Source organism: Ostrea edulis, chromosome 6 (assembly GCF_947568905.1).
Source record: "Ostrea edulis chromosome 6, xbOstEdul1.1, whole genome shotgun sequence".
Taxonomy (NCBI): domain Eukaryota; kingdom Metazoa; phylum Mollusca; class Bivalvia; order Ostreida; family Ostreidae; genus Ostrea; species Ostrea edulis.
The window spans coordinates 93,262,024-93,288,675 of record NC_079169.1 but is presented as its reverse complement, the minus strand read 5'-3'; the positions used below and the strand labels follow the sequence as shown (position 1 = coordinate 93,288,675).

At 35.8% G+C, this 26,652-nt stretch overlaps 1 protein-coding gene across 9 annotated transcripts in view; it reads right to left on the bottom strand.

The window, feature by feature from the left end:
• LOC125683814 (tumor protein p53-inducible protein 11-like) overlaps positions 1 to 26,652 on the bottom strand; it is a 102,115-nt gene that overhangs the window by 19,045 nt on the left and 56,418 nt on the right. The window contains exon 4 of one of the 9 annotated variants that reach the window (XM_056142755.1): positions 3,858 to 4,022. The exons of 6 other annotated variants lie outside the window; for them this stretch is intronic. In XM_056142755.1, coding sequence (XP_055998730.1) covers positions 3,858 to 3,883 — 26 coding nt within the window. In that variant the 5' untranslated portion in view covers positions 3,884 to 4,022. Of the gene's footprint in view, positions 1 to 3,857; positions 4,023 to 21,610; positions 21,708 to 26,652 lie in introns of those variants that run through there. 2 more of the 9 variants (XM_048925286.2, XM_048925287.2) reach the window with 2 other exon arrangements.

Sequence of the window (26,652 nt, the reverse complement as noted above, 5' to 3'; positions counted from 1 at the left end):
TTGAAGGCATGTTTGGACACAAGTATAGTAGGAAAATATGTTAGGAATTTTTTTATTTTAAATTTATGAGACAACTACACAAGAATACAACTTTTTCTCTTTCTTCCTTTGAAGTTTGTTTCCATCTAGCCGTCATGTTTTCTAATGCTGACCACTCCAGACCCGTATAAGGGGAATTTGGGCGGACTTATACATATGGACCAAGGAGAGTTTTTGTTGCATTTCGCAATTGTTTTACAAACAGATTCAATTGTGTTGTCACACAACGCAATACTATATCGGCCAAAGTGTTCTAATTCAAAGGTGAATTGTGATAAAAGCATTTTATAAGTAATTGATTCACAAAACTCAATATACTGTTTGCGATCAACATAAAGAGCTTATCATTAAAATATCACACGATTGACCAAAGGACAATTTCATCCTTTAGGACATTGACTGGTAAATGACATTAATCTGAAGGTCTGCTGAAGGTCTGGCCAAATTAATTACCCATCTGAGGGTCAGGCCAAATCAGTTATCCATCAGACGGTCAGGCCAAATCAAATACCCATCAAAGGGTCAGGACAAATCAATTACCCATCAGAGGGTCAGGCCAAATCAATTACCTATCATAGGGTCAGGACAAATCAATTACCTATCATAGGGTCAGGCCAAATCAATTACCCATCAGAGGGTCAGGCCAAATCAATTACCTATCAAAGGGCAGGCCAAATCAATTACCTATCAGAGGGCAGGCCAAATCAATTACCCAGCCATTAGACAGTTCAGCCAAATCAATTAAATATCAAAGGGTCAGGCCAAATCAATTACCCATCAAAGGGTCAGGCCAAATCAATTACCTATCAGAGGGTCAGGCCAAATCAATTACCCATCAGAGGGTCAGGCCAAATCAATTACCCATCAGAGGGTCAGGCCAAATCAATTACCCATCAGAGGGTCAGGCCAAATCAATTACCCATCAGAGGGCAGGCCAAATCAATTACCCATCAGACGGTCAGGCCAAATCAATTACCTATCAGACGGTCAGGCCAAATCAATTACCTATCATAGGGTCAGGCCAAATCAATTACCCATCAGAGGGTCAGGCCAAATCAATTACCCATCAGACGGTCAGGCCAAATCAATATACCTATCATAGGGTCAGGACAAATCAATTACCTATCATAGGGTCAGGCTAAATCAATTAAATATCAAAGGGTCAGGCCAAATCAATTACCTATCAAAGGGTCAGACCGTGTAGTATGCAGAAATGGTAAATGGCTTCATTAGTAAGACTCAGACATCACTTTCATATTAGATCTACTTATTCTACTTCATATTTATCTATACTGCTGATATCATTATGACTGGCACACTATATTAAAGGTTGTGCAACAAGTCTCCAGTAGAAAATATCATTAAGATTGAGTGGATCATTGGGAATATGTGGGTCTAAGCAGCAGATGCCTGTGTTAAATACTGCAGGTTTTCATGTATTGGAATCTTCACTACATGTATACTAGTCACATGACATTTTGTGTCTTGTCACTCAACCTGTCCAGACTTGTTGTATGTTATGGCCAATCACCACCTGTCGCTTAAATCATCAACAACAGTCATATGCAACAAATCCGCAAAATAGCTAGCAATCATACGTTTTCAAGAATTACTAGTCAATGTGACAGGCTGTCCCATCAGTCACATACAAGTTGTATAAAGGTTGCATTATCTGTCCAATATGAAGATCCAGATAGAAGCAACCACAGCAACCAACAATGAGCACATTTATAGCAACAGGTCCCCCACAATTTGGTAATTTTATATCTTTGAACTAAATGCTGGCTATTTTCTGTAGAGAATTGGACGGGCATTGTTGCCTACTGTAACATCCATTGAATGTGGGCTATACTTGTCCACTTCTGTAAAAAGAATGCTGACCTCTCCAGTTATTTGAATCTTGCTAATATACAACATTATGTAACACTAGACATTGCCTCCGAATATCTGGACCCAGTTGTATTGGTATTCAATGAGATCGCTTAAATGGACCACAGTATTTCTCAAAATTCCTCATACTGACACAGCCCTGGTCATTACTAGAGATTGTTTTTATGAAAAACAAATGTCTCCCCAGCTCCCCAAATTGGAAGTGCACCAAATGAAACCTCTTCCCCTTAATGTACTGCATGGTATGGGGGAGAAAGCATGGGCAGGAACATAGACATTATGAACTCCGATAAGCCATATAGGAAGAGAAGTGTTCATAAACTATTTCACACCCTTCACCCATCAGATCCACTCTAACTTTTAGGATAACAATTAGATCCTTCTTTCCCTAAATATGCACATCTGCAAATGGCATTAAAGTATATTGTACAAAGTCTCCAGTCTATCAGATAAACCATACAGGAGGAGAAACGATCACAAGATTTTAACATCATCCACCCCTCTTAGATCCATTATAACTTTTAGGAAAATAATTAGATCCTTCTGTCTCGATAATATGCACATCTACATATGGCAATGACGCATTGTACAAATTTTCAAATGTATCAGATAGGCGATGTAGGATGAGATGCATTCACAAAATTTTGTGACACAGATGGACACAGAGACAATACAAAAACATGTTTTCCCCTGGAAGAGGGGAGAATATAATAAGATGCTGTTTCAATCTTAATTAATTGCTGTGCCTGAATTCCTTGGAAATCAGAGGAAAACTGGTCAAAAAGGAAGGAAAACGCCTCACCCTACCTGGAAAAATATCTTTTTCTGTCACCTTAGATCAAACCCTGAGTGTTTCATTTTTTCAAAACTTAAGCCACCCTGTTATAAAATGTGTGTTGATTCATCCTTTTATGATGTCTTTGGAACATTTTAAATTCACCATCATTTGTGTGAAGCTCAAAGTCTCTTTAAAGGCACCCTGCTTGGATCTGAAGCAATTTATTATCCCAACTGCTTTAAACAAAAGATAAATTTCTTTTTTTATTTTGAACATTTAGTGGGCAGATGATAGAGGGAGATAAATTGTGCTCCAGAACATAAATCTTGGGCTACTAAAGTACTGACATTACTGGCACCGAATTCTGAACCTTCAAATGTACAGAGGGCTTGATCCTGTCAATAGATTATTTTTCTAATCCTGGTGTAAAATAGAATCCAGACCGAAGAAAATATGTATTGATGATCACAGTCATGAGAGTTAACTCTGCAGAAAATCTCAGCAAGCTAGGCTTTAAAAATTTCCCTCCAATGGTGAGTCCGACAAAAACTGTCTGGTGTATGAATCTGTACATATTTCATGTATAAGAATATTTTGATGGACGTAAGAGGTGATTGATCACAAACCTCTATGGAACACTACAAATACTCTATTCCTCCGTCCATGGAGCTTAGCAGATGGCAACACCACTGAATGACTCTTAATAACATAGATATATGTAAATGTATGTAAACCATGCAGTGCAGGAAATATGCAATTGGACATAATAATTGTGTTAGTATGACAAATGAACACATACAAGTATCTGGGCACAGGTTATGTTATAGTACGACACGGTATGATTACAAATGACTAAATCTTATATGAGACAATATTCTGAGATTTTCATCATTTTTCTGAATCTTCTACAGCCCTATCTTCACTTGTATATATCTGTATACGACACACTGTGTACCTCCAACAGGGAATATTCTTAAATTCACAATATATTGATATACAGTTTTTGGATGTTTTTTTGTTGTAATTTTAAGATTCATATAAGAGATTTTGACAGCTAAGTGATGCAGTCAAAATATAAACAAAAGAAGCCCTTCAAATTTCCATAGATAAAACAATTCATAGTTTTGATAAAAAATAAATGGTGACTTACTCAGAATCACCACCCAAATTCTCCATGAATAAATTTCGCCCCCTGTCCTGTCGAGGTGAGACTAGGTACTGGGATGTGAAGGGGCAGAGAACTGCTCAATATTTGTATCGTCACACAAATCAGGAAGTCCTTACGTTCAGTGTAAACATTGACCTCTGAATGTTTCTGGATTATAACAGGAACAATTTCATTCAAAATATTCACTTCATACCAGGAGATAGTAAACTCTTGTTTTTTCTAATTAATGTTTCCTGGTGAATATGACTTAGCAACACAAAATCAATCCCATGTCATATCACGATTTTTGTGCCCAATAGATTATACCTGTCACAAGCCCTCAACTTTCAAATTGGCAACAATGTAGACACCCAGACTGATCAAAACAATTAATGCATTACACAATCTAATTATAACATAATTCAAACATCAATACCCATGTTTCTAATTGGATGAAAGTCTTCTTCATAAAATTAATAATTGTTAATATGCTGCTGTGTACTGTTCAGATGCAGTCATCAATTATACCCAATGCAGCCTTGATTTGAAAATAAAACTCCTCAATTCTATACACTCTGTATTCAAGACTATACATATATTGTACTGCCAAAAAAATCTTCAATACCAGTCTCAGTCCATCCCCACTGAACAAGATCAAAAAATCAATTTTTATTGCAAAATTTTGCAACTTATAAAAATTGACGTCCCAGATAACAGTACACAATAGAGTGTGTTTGTGTGTGTGTGTGTATATATATATATATATATATATATATATATATATATATATATATATCTATCTGTATCAAAGCACCTTTGAGCGTACATAGTGTATGAAAAGGGTGCTATATAAATATGGTATCATTATTATTATTATTATACAGTATAATTTGTTTAAACCGGCCTCTGAGTACTCCGGCGCTCTGTCAATTCCGGCCACAAAATATAGTCCCTAACATTTCTTTAACAAATCCTTTATTAATAATTCCCTGTACTCTGGATACTGCGTATTCTGTATATCGGCCGGCTTACACAGTCCCAACTGCTATCAATTAACTTTAATTATCCTGTGTAAACCGGCCTAATTGTTACGGTCAATTGTATTCAGTGTACACGAGGTCCCAACTGCTCGTAATTAGCTCTAATTATCGCATTTAAACCAGCCACCCCATGATGACCAACCTGTCGGTATTCGGTTGATTACACGCGGCGTACACAAAGGGTATCTCAAGGGAAGCCACAGGTAAGTAAAAGAGTGCAACTGGCGATGAGTCGCGATCAGTTTAAAATAAAACCTGATTTTTGGGGGGTGTACTTTTCAATTATGACAGTACCACGCAGGAGGTAATGGCGCCCTCCCCTTAACAACAGAGACAAGAACTGAAATTAAAAGACAAAGTTCAATTAATCGATGAATTGATACATTCTTTGAATGAAACAAAATCGGCAACAATCCTGTTATATGTTTTCCAAAAGCAGGGTTCCCCTCGTGAACTTCTCGGAGCTCTCCGGCGAGTCAGACAGTGATGATATGCACTTAGTTAGCACAACTCGCCATGTCCGGTCGATCACTCGGCATTACATCAGTTTCCGTTTCACAAATTGAGACAGTTGAAAGCGATACATTTACAACGAAAGCTGGGAAAGACAAATTTTAGACGAACACAACACAAACTTGACGAACGTACAGAATGTAGCACTTGATGACGGTGATGATGTAGACGAAATCGACAATTTACCAACAGAAAAGTGCGCGAATAATTCCCAGATTTTAAACTGTTTAATAAAAATTGATTTTTTTGCAAATGAGCACGAAAATAAAACACTGACATTTATATTTTTACATTTTGAATTCTTCTGTGATATAATAAAACGTTAGCAATCATTACACACGTATGCATAGATAGTGAATACAAGGGAAGCAACTCTCACTCTTGTCAACATTCTGCACTCCGGACTCTGTGTAAACCGGCCAATTTATTTGGCACCACACATAGCCGGTTTGGACAGATTATACTGTATATATATATCATAACATATCAGTTAGTACTACTTTATGTATGCAATGAAAAATGGATTCCGAAGTGTTTTGAGGATTTACATAGCAAGGAAATGTGCAATTTATGAAGGCAATAGTTTTTCTTTGGGTCAGTGGGAGTGGGGGTGTCCTGGGGGTGGGTGGGGGTGGGCCAGACTATGCCGCTTCTCAATTAAAGAATTGGTAAGGCTGATCCAAAGGTTCAGTAGATACTTTCTATGAACATTGAAACTCTGGTATCAAAGCAAATGCTCTTCCAATGATTTGATGTATTTCTAATAAAGGAAGAAAAAGTAACCATCCTAACTTTTATGTAACTTTTTAAGTAAATTAGGTTCACATAGATTGAGTGTCTTATAATTTGGCTCAGAATAAATTCTTTAAAATTTTAAAGTTGACGATTTTCAATTGTCAGCGTATAAAATATCCTGAAAGCGCATTGTAGTCACACTCATTTGATGTACAATTCATATGGCATAATTTTCTTATTCGCTTGTACTTAAGAAATGAAACTTATAATTCTTTGTTTGATGCATGTATCAAACGAAACATTGGACGGAAAACTTCATCAATGCACTACACCCATTGATGAAAAAGTTTTCCGTCCAATGTTTCGTTTGATACATGCATCAAACAAAGAATTATAAGTTCTATTTCTTATCATTTAATTATGTTTTTAAGATAGAAAAACAAATAGTAAAGTTCTCCCATCAAAAAGCTTGAATTAACGTTTCTGAAATGGCATGTAGGAATATATATAGGCAAGAATGAAAACAACAACAAAACGGCATGGCTAAGCGTTCAGGTCAGTAACAGTTACTGTGCAGATTTAAATGGATTAAACGCCAAATTACAGGTGCAATGGTTAAAAGCTGAATTAAATATAAAGGAAGATAACATTAGTGGTGACTGGATTTATGCTGCATCGTGTTGGAGGAGACATTGAACACTGGTTGTGTCGTTGGAACGGTGGAATGCAATTCGGCTCCGTTTCAATATCTAGGAAAAAGTTCAAAACGCACTCGTTGACTGAGCCCCATATAACGCAGTTCAATTTCATTGATATTTACCAGATCAGAAGTCGCCACTTGCTCTGTCATGTTATCGATCTCGTAAAGCAGACGATTCATACCGGGAACTCGTGTAATCTGTCTACTTCTACCAGTAAGTGGTCTACGTCATCAAGTTGACTTATGACTCTGCCACGTCATCGCCTATGTATGTTGTTTCTTTAAATTAATTTGTATTTTATTCATATCTTTAGTTGTGCTAATTTTTGATAGCAATGAAAAACTAAAATCAAACAAATGCATGTCGTTATATATAATGCTTGTGTGGAAAATCCCGTTATATAAATAGCACTAAAATTAGAACGGGGAAGACGCATTCCAGAGAAAAGTAGTCCCGCGTGCTTAGTGCAGATGAACTCCGAACGAAATTTTGACAGAGAAATCAAACGAATTTTTCAACCAATCAGCATCGTTGATAAGTCATCACTTTAAAAGTTATTAAATGATATACATGTAAAGTATATTGTGCAATAATATAATCTTTAATGACAATTGATTAAAAATCATGGTTAATTATAATTGCCCAAACTGGTTTTCTGTCTTTTAATATGCCTAATCAAAAGGAGGAAATATAAATAAGGCGATCATTATCGTTGCAACTGTTGCTACTTTTTTCAATTTAGTAATTTAAATCACATGTTGTAATCAGATATAACATGATTGTTTTCCTGAATATATAAACAACATTTACATTGTCAAAAATATCCAATTTTCAGTATTTTGTGATGAGCACAACTGCATGGTGTTCAAATTTTTAATATGATCATTAATACATGTTGAGCTGTTACATAAATTTAATACTAACTATTTTTGGATTGAGAGTGCATGCATGTGCTTGATGCATATTCGAATTCTTTGTCATGTGTATCAAAATACAGCATAGAATCCCCAATAAAATTGACTTCACAAATCCACATGCCATAGCTGTTTTCCAATAAATGAACTCTTTAAAACAAGGTGTATTTGAAACATTCAGATGCCTCCGTGTGGCAGCAAAGTCGATCATAACCATGCATGGTTATGGTTTTTATTTGAAAAGAATGTCAAACGTTAAGGTCAAGAGATCAAAACCTTTGGTCTCCAAAAAGGGTCTTGTAACAAGGAATACACATGTAAATATGAAAACCCTAGCACTAACTGTTCAAAAGTTACGGCAGTTGTATTTTAAGTTAAAGTCTTCCAAAAGTAGGTCTAACTCCAAGGTCAAGATCACAAGGTCAAACATTTTGGAAGCAAAGGAAAGGTCTTATCCCAAGGAATATACATGTGAAATATGAAAGCCCTATTACCATTCGTTCAAAAGTTATGACCAAGTTAAAGTTTTAGTGGACAAATAAAGACAGACCAATGCAAATACTATATATGTCCCCGAATCTCCAATGAAAGGGGCATCAAAATGCTTTATAGCTAATAAAACTATGAAGTCTTTACTTTTATGATTATATGCTTAAATAAGGGACAAACAAGTATTTAAATTCGATTTTTCTTTTCTTTTATAACTACCATTCAAATTTTAATTAACTGTGAAAAATTGATCTTCAGAACAAAAATGTTTCCAGACAGTCTGGAGTTCTGTGTGCCCCACCCCCCTCCCCAGACTGTGTTTGTAATTATAGAAGGTCCACAATAAACAACTTCTGTCTAACATATTGTAAATCAGCTTTACCAGTGAAAATTCTTCAAAGCTGTTTATTTTCATAAGCTCCTACTATGCTCCTTGTTAGAGCAACAAGAACTGGAGAAAAAGTCAATGACTGGTGACAGCTATAGCAATCGTCCGCTCTAATACATACAGCTCTGATACATACAGTGTACATTATGTGTACATTTACTTTTGTATGCAACTTAAGAGGACATTAGGACTGTATATGGAATACCAGAAAGAGAGTCCATTTCTTCTGGACTTAAGTAACTAATCTCTTTCACACATGAGATACCCTCCAAATACAATATCTCTTGTTTTTGCCAAAGAGCATGACAGAAACATCATTATCATCCCTTCTTTACAATAGCAGGATTTCAAATCTATCTCATAAATCTCAATGAAGCTCCACATTAGTAAATCAATATAACTGTGGGCTTTAATGAAGTAATCAGCATGCTTTACATTCCCGTGGCATTAGAATGCCTCTAAATGTGGAAAACCTGCTTCTACACAATTTAATACATACTGTCAAGACAGAATTTTAACACTGTAAACTGCTACAACATGCAAAAAACAATATTTAAATCAATTTGGTCTGTCATCAGTTTAGTTCCTCTCTCTTCTCTCCATAATGAAGCCAGAGTTATATATTATCAATTTTCATTTCAACTTAAAGACTATTGACAAAATCCTTAGAAAGAATCAAATTTATAATATACTCAGTCCAGAAAAATTCTGATTTGAGTTAATGTTAAATGGTATATTGCATAGCATTTCATAGTTCTGTTTAATTCACTGAACACCTAGCTGTGTGTGTTTTGTGGGTTTTTTTTTTTTTATAGATGATCAAGGAATACAGTACAATAGACAATAGTAACTACAGTCAAACCTGTATTAAGAGACCGTCCAACTGAGAATGGAAAAAAGGTCACATATGACAGGTGGTCTCTTAATACAGGTTGCCTATTTTCCACAGTTAATGGATAAAATTTCGTAAATAATTTGTATAATGGAGAAAATGACTACATGTATTTGGAATTTATCATTAAGAATATCAAGTACGATTTTAATAGTAGTTTTTAATGACCCTACTCTATTTTTACCTTTTCTTGATTATCTCCCCTTGGAAGGTGGTCTGGCCCTTTATTTTAACCATTTAGAATTCCCTTTACCTAAGGATGTTTTGCGCCAACTTTGGTTGAAATTGGCCCAGTGGTTTTTGAGAAGAAGTCAAAAATGTTTAAAGTTTACAGACGGACGGACGCCGGAATATGGGTGATCAGAATAGCTCACTTGAGCTTTTAGCTCAGGTGAGCTAAAAAGCAATGCGACATCTCTAACTGAATTCAATAAAACAACAAGCTTATAGCCATCAATGACCACAGTACTCGCCTTCACTCACTGCTGTTCTATAAGCCCTATAGTTGAATGACAAAACTTAAAATAAAATTAACTAGTTCTAATTGTAACGGGGACCGTTACATATGTTCCCCAAACCTCCCCCAAATAAAATGTGATGTCCTTGTGAATCGATAGCAAAAAATCATTTTATTTTAGCCTTTAATTACATGTAGTAAAATTTCATATGGTCATTTCAGTACCAAGAAACAAAAGAAAGCATTGCACGTGCATACACGCGCACGCGTGTATGATTCCGAATTTTTGTTGATGTCGTTCAACAGGCATTTGTATCATATACCCACAGTATGAATTTCATAACGTTTCTACCAAATATAAGGAAGTTATAGCGATTTTAAAATCGTCCAATCAGAATTCAGCACACGTGCATGCAGGTGCTGAGCAGTAATTCTAACCCCAGCAATTTGTAAGGAGTACCAAGACACATCTGAAACCCTAATATCAATAGAATTTAATGAAAAACAAAAACGTTATCGCCCTTTAAAAATCGAACATTTGAAAAACGTCGCACGCGCATGCGCGTGTGCATTGGCATTTTTTGTTACACCGATATATAGATACACATATTGTCTACGTATGCTGTGAATATCATCTCATTCGCTTTATAAATAAGATAGTTACAAACGTTTTAGTACTATCCAATCAAAATGAAGCGCACGTGCATGCGCGTGCAAATTGGTAATTTTGACCATGCAAATCAGTTAAGGGTCTCAATATCTACCTATGATATGAATATCAAGCCATTTCAATGAACAACAAAAAAGTTAGACTAATTCCAAAGTTAGTGTACAAATTTTGTAATGCGCGTGCACGCGCATGCGTGCGCGTGCAGACAAAATTACTATCATTTTTCATATCTACAAATGATATACTACCATCCTATTTAGGTTTCTTATCAATCTCCTTAATATTCTGATTTTTCAATTTTTGTACCAAAATTGCAGTGCACGTGCGCGCGCGTGCATGCATGTGCAGACAAAATGACTATCACCATGCACATCTACAAATGCTATACTATCATCCTGGAAAGTTTCATATCGATCCTTTTTGTAGTTTCTGAGAACACTACCGGACAAAAAAGTACCGGAGAAAAAGAATAATAATAATAATAATAAGAAACAGAGTAAAAACAATATGTTCCCAAACTTTGTTTGGGGAACATAATAATACACTGTTGTTAAAAATCTAGAATATGATGTGTTGTATCATAATTTTTTATTCATCAAAAATCACATTTTTAATCTATTTAAGAATGATAAACTTTGCATGCATTTCATATTACACATTTACATGAGATTTAAAAATTATTTATGAACTGCATGTAAATTTTCTAAAACTTATAAACACTTTGTTGTAAAGGGTATTTATGTATAGCCTACTTGTACAGTGTAACTAAAAAATGCAATGTTTGTGGTAAGAAAGCAAATGGTGAAGTGTTGCGTCTCCTTTTGTACAATACATGTTGGAAAAATGTTATTCAATTTGAGAAACATTAAATAAATCACAATATCAATTGTACATGCACAGCAAATCTTTTAAGCTTAGAACTAATGCAGACAATTTTCTTGAACTCGGACGTGTCAAATACTCGGGACATGTCGAAGTGAGCCGCTAGTTCCGGTCATTATTCTGGAAACCTCTAGTATCTCATGCAGGAAAAACTGCGAATACTCCGTTTAAAATTTCAGTCCTAAGCACAATATTTACCTGATTTATATCACAATGGGGCAAATTTTTACTCTGTTGAACATAATGGTATAACAAGTGGTAGATTTTCATTTCCGATCTAGCCTACCCGGCACTTCTTAAAGTTTGTCGAAATTCACACCTTCAAATACACCGGCCTTGATTCCCTGATCCTTGATTTTGTTAAATAAACATCAACTCGGGTTTTATTAATTAACCACACACGACACTGCATGTTGACAGCTTAGGTATAATAATTTATTCAGAGGGCCGACTAAACAAGATCATAGCCAAACTGTGCGTATCAAAACGAAAGTGTTAGGGGCGATAATTCCCAGAATAGTCGTGCATTTGAAAACGAAAGTGTTAGGGGCGATAATTCCCAGAATAGTCGGTTCAACTGAAATCGAAAGTAGTAATCACGTTGTAATCAAAAAATGTACAGTCGTTAAATAGAGGTAAAATTTCGTGAAAATATACGAAAAGGTTGTAAAAATCATGGTCGTTGGTCGCGTCAGACAGGTGGTCGTTTAATACAGGTACAATATATATATAGAGTAACGTCTTGGGGGGAACTTTTTATGGTCACATACGACAGTGAGTCGCTTAATACAGTGGGTCGCTATGGCAGTTTTGACTGTATTTATATTTACAAAGACCTTTCATACAGAATAATACAGTCCAACCAATATCAGCCACCCTCAAAAACTCAGAAGCCCATGGGACCACAATCAAACTTCGAAATCGTTCAGTGCGAATTTAATCAGTATTTCAACTGACCGGTTTTAAGTTTTACAATATGATCGAATATAAATCTTTTTATATGATGTGAGTGGTAAAATTTATAAGTTGTTTTCTAGTCTTTAAACCTTTTGTTCATCTGAAATATGAACAAAGAAACTAAATATTTTTATTTGTGTTTATCAATCTTTAATCATTTATTTTTTTACAGCAATAGCTGTCTTTTAATTGCAATTGTCACGATCGACTCATAATCACAATAATGATTGTCAAAAATTCAAAATTATTAATAAATACAACTGATCCCGTACCAGACTAATTAACCCCCATCCCCCCTGATTGGGATGTACAGTGAGAGTAATTGCTAATTATACCATAACAATCTGTCAAGCCAGGATTTCCTCAAAATGGACATTGCAGGTATGTTCAATACAATGTAATTAGGTCACCAGTGGAGGAAAGCTGGTGTAATTTTAAAGTTATCAAAGATAATGAGAGTAAATTTCCTTACTTATATAGCGTAAAAATCTGAGAAATCAAGAACTTCGAGAAATCAAATTTCAAGCCATTACGAGTCAACTGTATGCATATATCATTCAAACATATCAATGGTTGAAAAAAAATATGTTCTCTAATTTGCTCAATCTTTTTGAAATAAAAAACACACAATGAACAAAAGTGATAAATTCTGAGAAAGAAGAGGCCCTGGGGTCACAAGACTCACCTGCACCACCTTGCTTATCTTGTTGGAATACTAACTGAGGCTATAAACAATAAGTAGTTCTGCTACTGAACCTCTTTAGAGTCACTATATGTCTTGGAATTATGCATGTTACTTTCTCAAACTGTAATTACTATGTTAATATAGATGTTGGAAAGTGATATTTAGATCTCTACTCAAGTCAACTCTATACAGTCCAAGGAAATCATGATATATATTCAGCTTATTGTAAGAATTATCTATTCATGATATATTTAATATAACTAGTGCTAATTTCAATGGAGACTATTACAAATGTTGTCCAAAAATTGTCCCCTTATCTCCCAAGTGGTACTTTATATTATATTTCAGACAGTTATAATGAATTTCACTACATTTCCTTTATTTGTATTAGATAGCTATGCACTAATATAGCTATATAAGGCATTATATCCAATCAAAGTTGATCAATCAAGCATGTTCATGTTTGTTAGTAATTTTTACCATGCCTATACGTCAAAAGCATTAATATTAATTTACAGTACGAATTTCAAACCGATTCATTGAAAAACAAGAAAGTTATAGGTGTTTAAGTATCATCCAATTAAAATTCAGTACATGTGAGTGATGGTGAGTCATTAATTAACCAGGTACAATTCCTAATATATATATATATATTAATGCAAAGTCCAAAAAATATCAAATTAAAAAAGATAACGCTCATTTTCTTTCAGAAATCGATTTAGGAGAAGAAAGGCCCAGAGAAATTGAAAACAAAGAATATGAACATCAATTGTGCTAAATGCAGCCACACTTTAATTCAAAAATATGAACAAGCACTTTGAACTTTATATAACCCTATCATAATCCAATATTATGGTGAAATATCTGCAAGAAATCATACTCATTTCTGTTGCAAAGATGTTGCCAAAGGTCATATAAAAAGGACCACCTGACAAACAATATTAATCAAAACACTCATTTTAACTTCTTTCAACCTCAAGAAAATTGACAAAAAACTGCAAATATGAACCCTCCCCTTGAAAGCCAACCACAATTTAAAGAACCACCAATTTTTCGCATGTAGATGTGTTAACACATTCATATGAAACAAATAAATTTGTTCATGCATTCTCATGATGTGTTGGTGACCTGTTTATTCCTTCAAGGTTATAACTTCAGAATATTAGATCTAAACCCTACCCTGAGAATCTACAACACATTCATATGAAACAAATAAATTTGTTCATGCATTCTCATGATGTGTTGGTGACCTGTTTATTCCTTCAAGGTTATAACTTCAGAATATTAGATCTAAACCCTACCCTGAGAATCTACTGCAATTTCAACATTAAGGTGTAGGTTTCCAGTTTTGACTTTGTTTTAAATATTTAGGAACAAGATATGCTTGTAAAATATTGAGGCTCCCGTATAGCAGCAAAGTTGATAGGTTAAATATTTTCAAAAGTAGGCCCAACCCCAAAGTCAAGGTCATGAGGTAAACAAGAGGCCCATGGGCCAAGAATCGCTCTTCTGATACGTTGTAGAACAGGCAAAAATTCTCACTAACCAAGATTCATCAATTAACAAAGTTTGATGATGTCAAGTCAAATAGCACCTCAAAATTTAAATGTAACTGCCCAAAAGTAGGTCACGGTGACCTACTTTAGGTCGACACACTGAAGACTCAAGATGCATCAACTGACAAGTCAAATAGTATTCAAATATAGCCATCAAATTCCAAAAGAAGGCCACAGTGATCTACTTTTTGGTCGACACACTCCAAAGACTCAAGATACATCAACTGACAAAGCTTGATAATTGAAGTCAAACAGTATCTGAAATATTCAGATATGAACGTCAAATTTCAAAAGTAGGTCATAGTGACCTACTTTTTGGTGGACACACTCTGAAGACTCAAGACCCATCAACTGAAAAAGTTTGATGATTGTAAGTCAAATAGTATCTGAAATATTCAAATATAGCCGTCAAAATCCAAAAATAGGTCACAGTGACCTACTTTTTAGTCAACAAACTATGAAGACTCAAGATGCATCAACTGACAAAGTTTGATGATCCTAGCTTTCATAGTGTCCAAAATATGCATCTAAAATTGAAAATGTGAAATTTGAATGTCTGCAAAATTCAAAAAGTAGGTCACTGTGACCTATTTTTTTTAAATAAATATGTTTTGAGGCCTCTAGATGCATCAACTTACAAGGTTTGATGATTCTAAACCTTTCAGTATCTGAAATAACAACCTAAAATGTATTCATAAATGATTAGCCATAAAATTCAGAAAGTAGGTCATGGTGACATACTTTTCACATGACACACTTCAAGGTCCCATGATCCATCAACTGACAACTTTTGATGATCATAAGCTCAAAAGTGTCCAAGATATGCATCAAAATCCATTTAATAATAATTACCAGCAAAATTCAAAAAGTAGGTCACCATGACCTACTTTTGAGACAATATGATATTAGGTCCTAAGATGCATCAACTGACAAAATTTGATGATCCTAGTCCTTATACTAAGCAAAATATCAAAGTTTTAACAAAACAAAATTTAAGGTCAACTTTGAAGTGACCTTGAGACCACACCCTTTGCCCCAGGATGATGCCTTTATCTACAACCTATCCTCATCCTTATGCATAAGTTTGGTGATAATTTGCCCAGTAGCTCTTGAGAAGATTTTTTAGCAACCACTAACTTTTGTTTGCATTTTCCTAATTATCTCCCCTTGTTAAAGGGTCACAACCCTAGTTTTAGTACAAATGAAAGTCCTAACCCAACGATCTACTTTTGTGCAAATGTATATCGATTGAGTGACATAAAAAATAAAAAAATAAAATAAAAATGAAAGCCCTTGGGCCAAGGATACCCTGTGACAAATTTGACAAAAATTGGCCAAGGGGTTCTTGAGATATAGCCCTTTTCCCAAAAAGTTGACACACAACGCACGCCAGACATACATTGAATGGCCATATGATTTGCTCTTTGAGCCTTTGGTTCAGAAGAGCTAAAAACTTTACACTCCCCCTCCCCGAAATGTCTTGACAATGTAAAGTTATAATGAAAGCCCTATCACTATCCAATCAAAAGTTATGGCCAGGGTTTAGAGTTTTTGCAGACAAACAGACCGACCAACAAGAGGCCCATGGGCCACATAGCTCACCTGAGTCACCTTGGCCCATATTTAAAGATTTTCCCTATATATTCTCATGTAAAACTTTGATCCCTATTGTGGCCTAACCTACCCTCAGGAGCTATGATTATTACCAACTTGAATCTGCACTATGTCAAAAAGCTTTCATGTAAATGTAAACTTCTCTGGCCCAATGGTTCTTGAGTAGATTTTTAAAGATTTCTCTATCTATTTTTATGCAAAAATTTTATGCCCTCTTGTCCCAACCTACCCCTGGGGGCCATGGTTTTAACAAATTGAATCGGCATTATGTCAGGAAGCTTCGGGTAAATTTGTACTTTCCTGGCCCAGTAGTTCTTAAGAAGAAGATTTTCAAAGATTTTACCTATATATTTGCATATAAAACTTTTATCCCTATTGTGTGGCCCCAACCTACCCCCGGGGGTCATGATTTTAACAAACTTGAATCTGCACTATGTCAGGAAACTTTCATGTAAATTTCGGCTCTTCTGACCCAGTGGTTCTTGAAAAGAAGATTTTTAAAATTATCCCACCCTATTTTTGCATTTTTGTGATTATCTCCCCTTTGAAAGGAGCATGGCTCTTCATTTGAACAAACTTGAAAGCCCTTCACCCAAGAATGCTTTTTGCCAAGTTTGGTTGAATTTGGCCAAGTGGTTCTGGAGAAGAAGTCAAAATGTGAAAAGTTTACAGACAGACGACAGACAACACTGCGATCAGAAAAGCTCAGATGAGCTAAACACTCTGATTACATGCCATCTCTGAAAACAGGAGCATAAAAATATGTTTATAAATTCATATGTGATCCTTACTTTGCTGTCGAATTTGTTAGATTTAGAAATAAAAAGCATATATAACCATTATACATGTACTTCAAACTCAACACTCTGGAAATAAGTGATAGACTACTAGCTGAAATAAATTTCCCTATCTTTGACAATGGCATTCAGATAGGACTTCACAAATAACAGTTGAGTATATAGTGTCACTGGACTAATGGTGAGATATGGTTGTTTGTAAATGGTCTCTTCTCCCTCATGGTTTATATGACCATCTCAGCTTTCAGTATACCAATAACCTTCTTTCCATTAAATTGGACCCACGAGGAGAAACACAGCTACTTTTGAGATAGACTGACTAATATAATGGCCATTATGTCATTTACAATTATACAGACAAATTGTAACATTATTACTCCTTAGCAATAAAAAGGATATGAAACTGATATAGAAATTCTTGTTGTTTGTTTCAGGGCTTATGAAATTGACAAAGAAATTCTCTTGGCAATTTTTATCTATTACTTAAATATTCCTTTATCTATTGAGGACAGCAACATATTATGCGCCTCCTATATTCAGGGGGAATTAACTCATGCTACATTTTTTAAAAATGTATCCCATGCCAGTTGTGCAAATAGTATTTTACTTGAAAAGGAAATTTTTGACAAGCATTGAGTTAAAAATTTAAATTCTACTTATTTTGCCTGAATTTGCATAAAAAAACATCCAAACGAGAGAGTATGGATTAAGAATTACCATAAAACAGCAGTAAATACCATGTTTGGCTTTGAATCAGGATAAGCTACTGAGTGATCAGTATAGGCATCCTCCCGTCCCATCACTAATCCCGGCTTTACTCTTAATGATAATCAATTGATCACTAATGAAAGATATGAACAATGCCATGGCAAGTTCATGGACTGGGAGTTTATTACCACTACAACCCACACCAAGCAGTCTAATAAAACCACTGAATAGCTCAAGAAAAATGGCTTCAACCACGTTCATGAAATCCCTAATTTTTCTATCTTCATCAATATTACTTCCAGACACTAAAGATCGCAGTGTCGAGAGACGACCAATATTCACAGGTGACAACATCCTGCATCTCGGGGAATTCATGTTTCCCATCAATATTGTTAAAGAAACCTGCAACTTCCTCCCAAGATTGCCACCATTAATTACAAAGCCTGATATTCAACTTAATGACAATGTCTTTTAAAACCATATATTCATCCATGATTCACGCCAATGACAGAATTAAATATCAAGAACATTTTTTAATCTCTGAAATGGAGACAATTTAAGCGTATACATGGAAATAATTTCTGCTTAAAGAACTTATCTCGCGATGGAAACATAAACATACTGATCAACCAACAAGAGGCCCATGGGCCACATCGCTCACCTGAGTCACCTTGGTCCATATCAGAAGACTTCCCATATATATTTGCATGTAAAACCGTAGTCCCTATTATGGCCCCAAACCTACCCCTGGAGGCCATGGTTTTTGCAAACTTGAATCTACACTATGTCAGAAAGCTTTCATGTAAATGTGAACTTCTTTGGCCCAATGGTTCTTGAGAAGGAGATTTTTCCTATATATTTGTATGTAAAACTTTGATCCCCTATTGTGGCCCCATCCGACCCCCGGGGGCCATGATTTTAACAATTTAGAATCTGTACTACCTAATAAAGCTTATCTATAAATTTCATCTTTTCTGGCCCAGTGGTTCTTGAGAACAAGATTTTTTAATGACCCTACTCTATTTTTACCTTTTCTTGATTATCTCCCCTTGGAAGGTGGTCTGGCCCTTTATTTTAACCATTTAGAATTCCCTTTACCTAAGGATGTTTTGCGCCAACTTTGGTTGAAATTGGCCCAGTGGTTTTTGAGAAGAAGTCAAAAATGTTTAAAGTTTACAGACGGACGGACGCCGGAATATGGGTGATCAGAATAGCTCACTTGAGCTTTTAGCTCAGGTGAGCTAAAAAGCAATGCGACATCTCTAACTGAATTCAATAAAACAACAAGCTTATAGCCATCAATGACCACAGTACTCGCCTTCACTCACTGCTGTTCTATAAGCCCTATAGTTGAATGACAAAACTTCTGATAATCATCCAATGTTTATTTCATTGCAATTAATCGAAAAGAAATCGGACAGTACTTTTATCAAAGAGATTGAATGATGACTGCAAAATGTATACATTACAAACAAGTTTGATTTCACTCGATCATGATTATAATATATATTTTCACCATCTCCATTTAATTCTTAATTTAAAACAATGTTCATTTTTTTTATTGCACTTAATTACACAAGACCTTTTACTTGATCTTCCCACAAAAAGTCTATTTATTTTCATGATATAGAAAAAAAAAAAACTTTGTGGCTTTCCTTCCATATGGGAATACATGTACTACGTGCATCATTCTCTCTCTCTCTCTCTCCCCTCCCCCCCCCCCCCCCCCCCCCCCCCACCCTTCATGTAAATTTCTGTTCTTCTGGCCTTGTGCATGGTTTTTAAGAAGGATTTTTAAATGATCCGACCCTATTTTTGTGATTATTTTCCCTTTGAAAGGGGCATGGCTCGTCATTTGAACAAACTTAAAAAACCTTCACCCAAGGCTTTTTTTGCCAAGTTTGGTTAAAATTGGCCCAGTGGTTCTAGAGAAGAAGTCAAACGTAAAAAGTTTACAGATGGACAGACGACGAAAAGGCGATCAGAAAAGCTCACTTGAGCTTTTAGCTCAGGTGAGCTAAAAATGAAATTGATTTTTCAATTTACATTCGTAACTTTCAATTCTGTTGGAATTCACAGCAGATAAACGTCAGACATTTACTACATGTATATCTATCAAGATTCCTACACACATTGCACTGCTGCAAATTGCATTCATGATCAGAAATGGCTATCATTACAATTTGTAAAGGTATCAAAGACAAAAACATCGGAAATGTAAACATGTAGTTAAATAAACCACATGTCAGTTGTCGAGTTACAAGAGAGATACAGAGCTCACAATTCTTCATTATGTAAACAGGGCTTGTGTCATATTTTTTTTTACATGGGTTAAATATACTAGTAAAAGTTCCATTTCAATTTACAAATTAATTCTGAACACCATATAACAGTTTCTGGTGTTTTTCACATCTCAATTTGTTTTAAACATATTTTCTATGAAGCAATCTATATGTAATCAAAAACATATGGCATGAGCCTTATTTACATAAAGAGGAATTGTGAGTGCTTTATCTCACTTTTAGCAACTGACATTCAAATTTTGCTGACCATTAGAAATACCTGGATTAGTTAATAAGCATTGTAAATTTAAGCATTAAAAATGTGGAAAATAAAATTTTAAAATGTTCCCTTAAATTATGTAACATTAGTCCAAACTACAGATTGAGGACAAAAATTTGAGAATGATTTACGACGTAATTCAGTTTCCAGAAAATATTCGTGTTCAGATAATTGACACTTAAAATACAACACAATTTATAAAAAGTAACAAAACCAATTGCCACCATTTACAAGAGGATCAAGACAAATAATGCATCTCTCTGACCAAAATAATGATTATTCAACCAACCATACCTTAATATTTTGTGATATGGCCTTTTGAATCTCCATACTGCAGTGAGTCTCTTGGGGGAAAGGGATCGGTACAAATTTTGAATGGACTCTAAATTGAAATGGTTCCAAATTGAAGATATCTTATATAATTGTTCCACAGAGGTTATCTCATGCACGGACTGCTCGATCTTCTTCTTCTCATCTTTAACAATAAATTTTCTATGTTTATATCTGGGCTCCCAATGAGTTTACTGCGATTGTCTTCCATAAATGTTTCAGTAACTCTAGAGAGACGAACTGGTATATTTCTTCTTGAAATATTTACATTCCAATGTTTTCTTTACCATTGTAATGTCATTTCCTCATGAACGCAGAGCAGTTGTGAACAATGTGCATATGAATCTTTAAATATAGCACATGTATTTTGATGGCTGGAAATTCTAAAAGAAATGAGTGCATATTGTAAATATGAAAAATAGATTTTATTTTTGAAAATACATGAGGGTATGAACAGCAACGCTTCAAGCTGGCTTACTTTTTTTATGAAGTATGCAGGAGTAAAGCATTACAGTTCACGCCATCATGTACGCATCCTGATATTTATTTCTTAAATATATAATCTTTGTCTGAAAATATATATTCGCTATACCTATTCATAGATTGTTGTCCATAAAATTTCAATATAACTAGTTATCTGAATTTATATTCCCCTATACATGAACTAATGTGCCAATTAACACTATGATGGGCAATCCCAAACCTTAACGCTCTCGTTTCTACAAGTGAAATACATTCTTGTCTAAAGGCTTCGTAATTTTTTCTCCAGATATACACCTAGTTACAATATTAATGTATAAAGAGTCTAGTTATAATATTAATGTATAAAGTATCTACATTACAATAGAAATGAATAATAGACAAACCTTCTTTTCCAAGTGACATTGAAGTTCAACATTACCAGGTCAGATCATAACAAACCTAAATTGTATCAAACATGAGCATTCAATGCTTCTTTCTTACAAAGTTATAGCTAAGCTTGAACATGAATTTTTTGTCACATGATCTCAAACCCTCAGATTAAATACAACATTTGTGTCAAGTTTGAGCACCTAGTGTTGCTTCATTACAAAGTTAGAGCACATACACAATTTCCAAACTTTCCCACCAATGACCTTGACCAAGTGACCTTGGTTTAGGGTCTTCACAAACCTACAGATCAAAGGAAATCTTTGTGTGTAGTACTTACAAAGAGGGACAGACGGGGTGATTCCAGGATATCTATAACTCCCAAACTTTGCAGGAGAGGAGGGGGGAGTAATCAGAGAGTTGTAAACAGTATTTAGCATTATGATGACATCTACATGTTTTGCAGGAGAGGGGTGGGGGGGGGGGGGGGGGAATCAGAGAGTTGTAAACAGTATTTAGCATTATGATGACATCTACATGTTTTGCAGGAGAGGGGGGGGGGGGGGGGGGGGGGAGGGGGTAATCAAAGAGTTGTAACAGTATTTAGCATTATGATGACATCTACATGTTTTGCAGGAGAGGGGAGGAGGGGGGGGGGGGGGGGGGGGGGGGATCAGAGAGTTGTAACAGATTTAGCATTATGATGACATCTACATGTTTTGCAGGGGGGGGGGGGGGGGGTAATCAGAGAGTTGTAACAGTATTTAGCATTATGATGACATCTACATGTTTTGAAGGAGAGGGGAGGAGGAGGGGGGGGGATCAGAGAGTTGTAACAGATTTAGCATTATGATGACATCTACATGTTTTGCAGGAGAGGGGGGGGGGGGTAATCAGAGAGTTGTAACAGTATTTAGCATTATGATGACATCTACAAGTTTTGCAGGAGAGGGGTGGGGGGTGGGTGGGTGGGGGGGGGGGGTAATCAGAGAGTTGTAACAGATTTAGCATTATGATGACATCTACATGTTTTGCAGGAGAGGGGAGGGGGGGGGGGGTAATCAGAGAGTTGTAAACAGTATTTAGCATTATGATGACATCTACATGTTTTGCAGGAGAGGGGAGGAAGGGGGTAATCAGAGAGTTGTAAACAGTATTTAGCATTATGATGACATCTACATGTTTTGCAGGAGAGGGGAGGGGGGGGGGGGGGGGGGGTAGGGGTAATCAGAGAGTTGTAACAGTATTTAGCATTATGATGACATCTACATGTTTTGCAGGAGAGGGGGGGGGGGGGGGGGGGGTAATCAGAGAGTTGTAACAGTATTTAGCATTATGATGACATCTACATGTTTTGCAGGAGAGGGGGGGGGGGGGGGGGGTAATCAGAGAGTTGTAAACAGTATTTAGCATTATGATGACATCTACATGTTTTGCAGGAGAGGGGAGGAGGGGTAGGGGGGGTAATCAGAGAGTTGTAACAGTATTTAGCATTATGATGACATCTACATGTTTTGCAGGAGGGGGGGGGGGGGGGGGTAATCAGAGAGTTGTAACAGTATTTAGCATTATGATGACATCTACATGTTTTGAAGGAGAGGGGAGGAGGGGGGGGGGTGATCAGAGAGTTGTAACAGATTTAGCATTATGATGACATCTACATGTTTTGCAGGGGGGGGGGGGGGTAATCAGAGAGTTGTAACAGTATTTAGCATTATGATGACATCTACATGTTTTGCAGGAGAGGGGAGGAGGGGGGGTGGGGGGGTGGGGGGGGTGATCAGAGAGTTGTAACAGATTTAGCATTATGATGACATCTACATGTTTTGCAGGGGGGGGGGGGGGGTAATCAGAGAGTTGTAAACAGTATTTAGCATTATGATGACATCTACATGTTTTGCAGGAGAGGGGAGGAAGGGGGTAATCAGAGAGTTGTAAACAGTATTTAGCATTATGATGACATCTACATGTTTTGCAGGAGAGGGGAGGAGGGGGTAATCAGAGAGTTGTAACAGTATTTAGCATTATGATGACATCTACATGTTTTGCAGGAGGGGGGGGGGGGGGGGGGGGGGGGGGGGTAATCAGAGAGTTGTAACAGTATTTAGCATTATGATGACATCTACATGTCTTACTCTTTAGGTTGATGTTCACCATGGTGATACGTAACTTGACCTCAAATAGTGATTTCTCTACCCTTCAATGCCTCCCTGAAATAACCTTTACAATTGGACAACAAGTCTAGTGGATTTACTTTATCTCGCGAAAACAAGGTTTAATAATTGCCTCACTTTGTTTGAAAAAATACTACACAAGGTAAATTACCCTTAGGGAATTAGAAAGATTTGAAACATAGATTGTGAATTTGTTTTGTGAACGAACCAGTGCCAGTCTCTGGTCTACATGCCAGTCTCTGGTCTACATGACTGTGCATACAGTTCAATCCCTTAATAATGAATGTTCCTGCCTCCCGATCATACACTCTGTATGTGGTCATCTACGACAACTGACAGGAATTCATTTTCAAATATGGTTCTTGTATTCATGCGACACTGAAGAAATGAGTACCGTTTATCTATGGAGATCAGAATCTCATGAAAACCCAATCACCAATCTTTCTCACTTAGAGATGGAAGCCCATTCATTAATTGTCCAAAAGACCAATGAAATCCCACAACATTCATGGCTGTTTACACCAATAAATTCCTACTGTGTCCGGTACGGCTTCTGCCAACCATCAGCTCCCGTTTTACGAACATCGATTCCATAATGATCTTCTGTTGGGATTCTTACAATTTTTAATGTTTAATATCTCAAAGATTGATTTTTTTTATCCCCTGACAATTGTAAATCAGTAGGTCTTGTTAAATAATTCCCTTTATCTAATTGAAATATTTTGCATTTATCACATCAGATCACCAGCCGGTAGTGTTCTATATATTGTACATTTTGTCCAGAGTTCGAGAAATTGACATTAGTCATTCTAGAGCAAATCTCAGTTCAAAAGGTTTTAGTAGACAAGCCCACATCTTTCTCATCTGTTATTACAAGTCTCAGCACAATCCCACTGTCTTTAAGTATAAATACTTCCAAAACACTTTTACATCTATTGAAGTTCTATTAATATCCAAACTTGAGATGTGCTGTTAAACACATCAATAAAATAAGCCTGACAGGACAGTTAGTGCTGATGATGTTCAGGACAGCTAGGATTGATGGACAAAACACAACATCAGTCACTTCCTTTAATGACTACATTACCTTATTCACAGAAGTCCACATCAGCAGATTTCTCCAGAAAAACATGATAATAAACAAAACACCACGTGGAGCTCAGCCTTAAAGTAAATACCAATGTAGTTAATTATAATATCTTGTCCATTAGTTACTCTGTTCCTCGTCTCAATGCCATGATGTAAACTCCTAAGCCTACAGCCAACTGTACATAAAGTTTTGAATATACCTTAATTCATTCCATATTGTTTAAATTGATTAAATTGAATTGCTATCAATAGTTTTTAGATTTGTTACTGATTGTCTACAGTTATATTATGCTGTTAAAGTCAATGTATTTATTATTCAGGTTCTGCATTAAATCTACTCAATTCATTGTACAGTTGACTCTGCTTTAAATCTACTCAATTCATTGTACAGTTGACTCTGCTTTAAATCTACTCAATTCATTGTACAGTTGACTCTGCTTTAAATCTACTCAATTCATTGTACAGTTGACTCCGCTTTAAATCTACTCAATTTATTGTACATCTGATATTTAGTTGTCAATCTCATGGCCCTTTGTATATAATGATTTAGTGACTTTCTCATCCTTGGCAAAATAAACACCAACCAGGAATTAAAACTCTCAGACACCAGAAATACAACCAGGAATTAAATGCAGGAACCCTGCATAACCAGTCAGCAGCCCTAACTACTGAGGTACAAACAACCAGGAATTAAACCCAGGACCCCTGCTTAACCAGTAAGTAGTCCTAACAATTGAGGTACCTGATGTCCAACATTTTTTCTGAATTTGCCCAAAAGCAAATCAACAAAAGGTAATTCCAACATCGATCAATGGTCTACCCTTCCATAACACTTTCCTGAAATCAGTAGCATGCTAATTTACAGATACCAATGGTCTACCCTTCCATAAGACTTTTATGAAATCCGTAGTCTGCTGTTACAGATATCTGGAAGACAAACTTAAGACAACCTCTTGACTTCTTCTAAAACTTTATTGATTCCTCCCTGTTTAAGGTATTGGTTGTGATAGAAATCCCCTCACTTAGATCTACGGACTCTTTCGATCATTAAAAACGTTGAAGCCTGTGGTTCAATAGATTTTACAATTCTTTGATTTTGATTATTTTTACAGTTTCTGAATTCATTACTTTTCACTCATAGGTTTTATTTCCATTCAACAAAAAGATGCAGGTGACAATATTTTTAAATCACCATGATAGTATTTAAATTTCACAAATCTAAAACTAGTAAAAATAATGCACATCAAGTAGGTTAATTTTCTCATGTTCTATAGACATCCATCGATAAAACATTTGTTAACTATTTGAAAACTTAATTTTTAAACTGTGTCATGAAGCTTGTTCACATATATCAAATACCCGATTCCTTTTTTCTTTCCAATTAACAGAACATTGATCTTTCTTTTTAATGCACAAACTAAATCTGAACGCTGCTGAAAGCCAATATAACTGAACAAAAAGTTCTCTCTCACTTAGTGTAAGGGCACAAAGATCTTACTGAACAATTGCTTGTTTACATTTCTCCTTAACTTATTCCTGTATTTGTACTCATTCCTTACAAACTTCCTCTCACTTCACACACTTATAATCTGATATAGTACTTCTGGTATCCTGCAGTAACTGCACCACCTAAGTGTAGACATTACCATACTAATTCACATCAATAGAATTAACCCGCATTTCAAATCCTTCCATTTTTCACTAAAACTTGTTTTTCTAGCTTGTGGAGATGTGAAAACCTTAAACTTTCCACAAGCTTGTTGAGATTTAAAATGTGGAAATAGCCACTATATCCA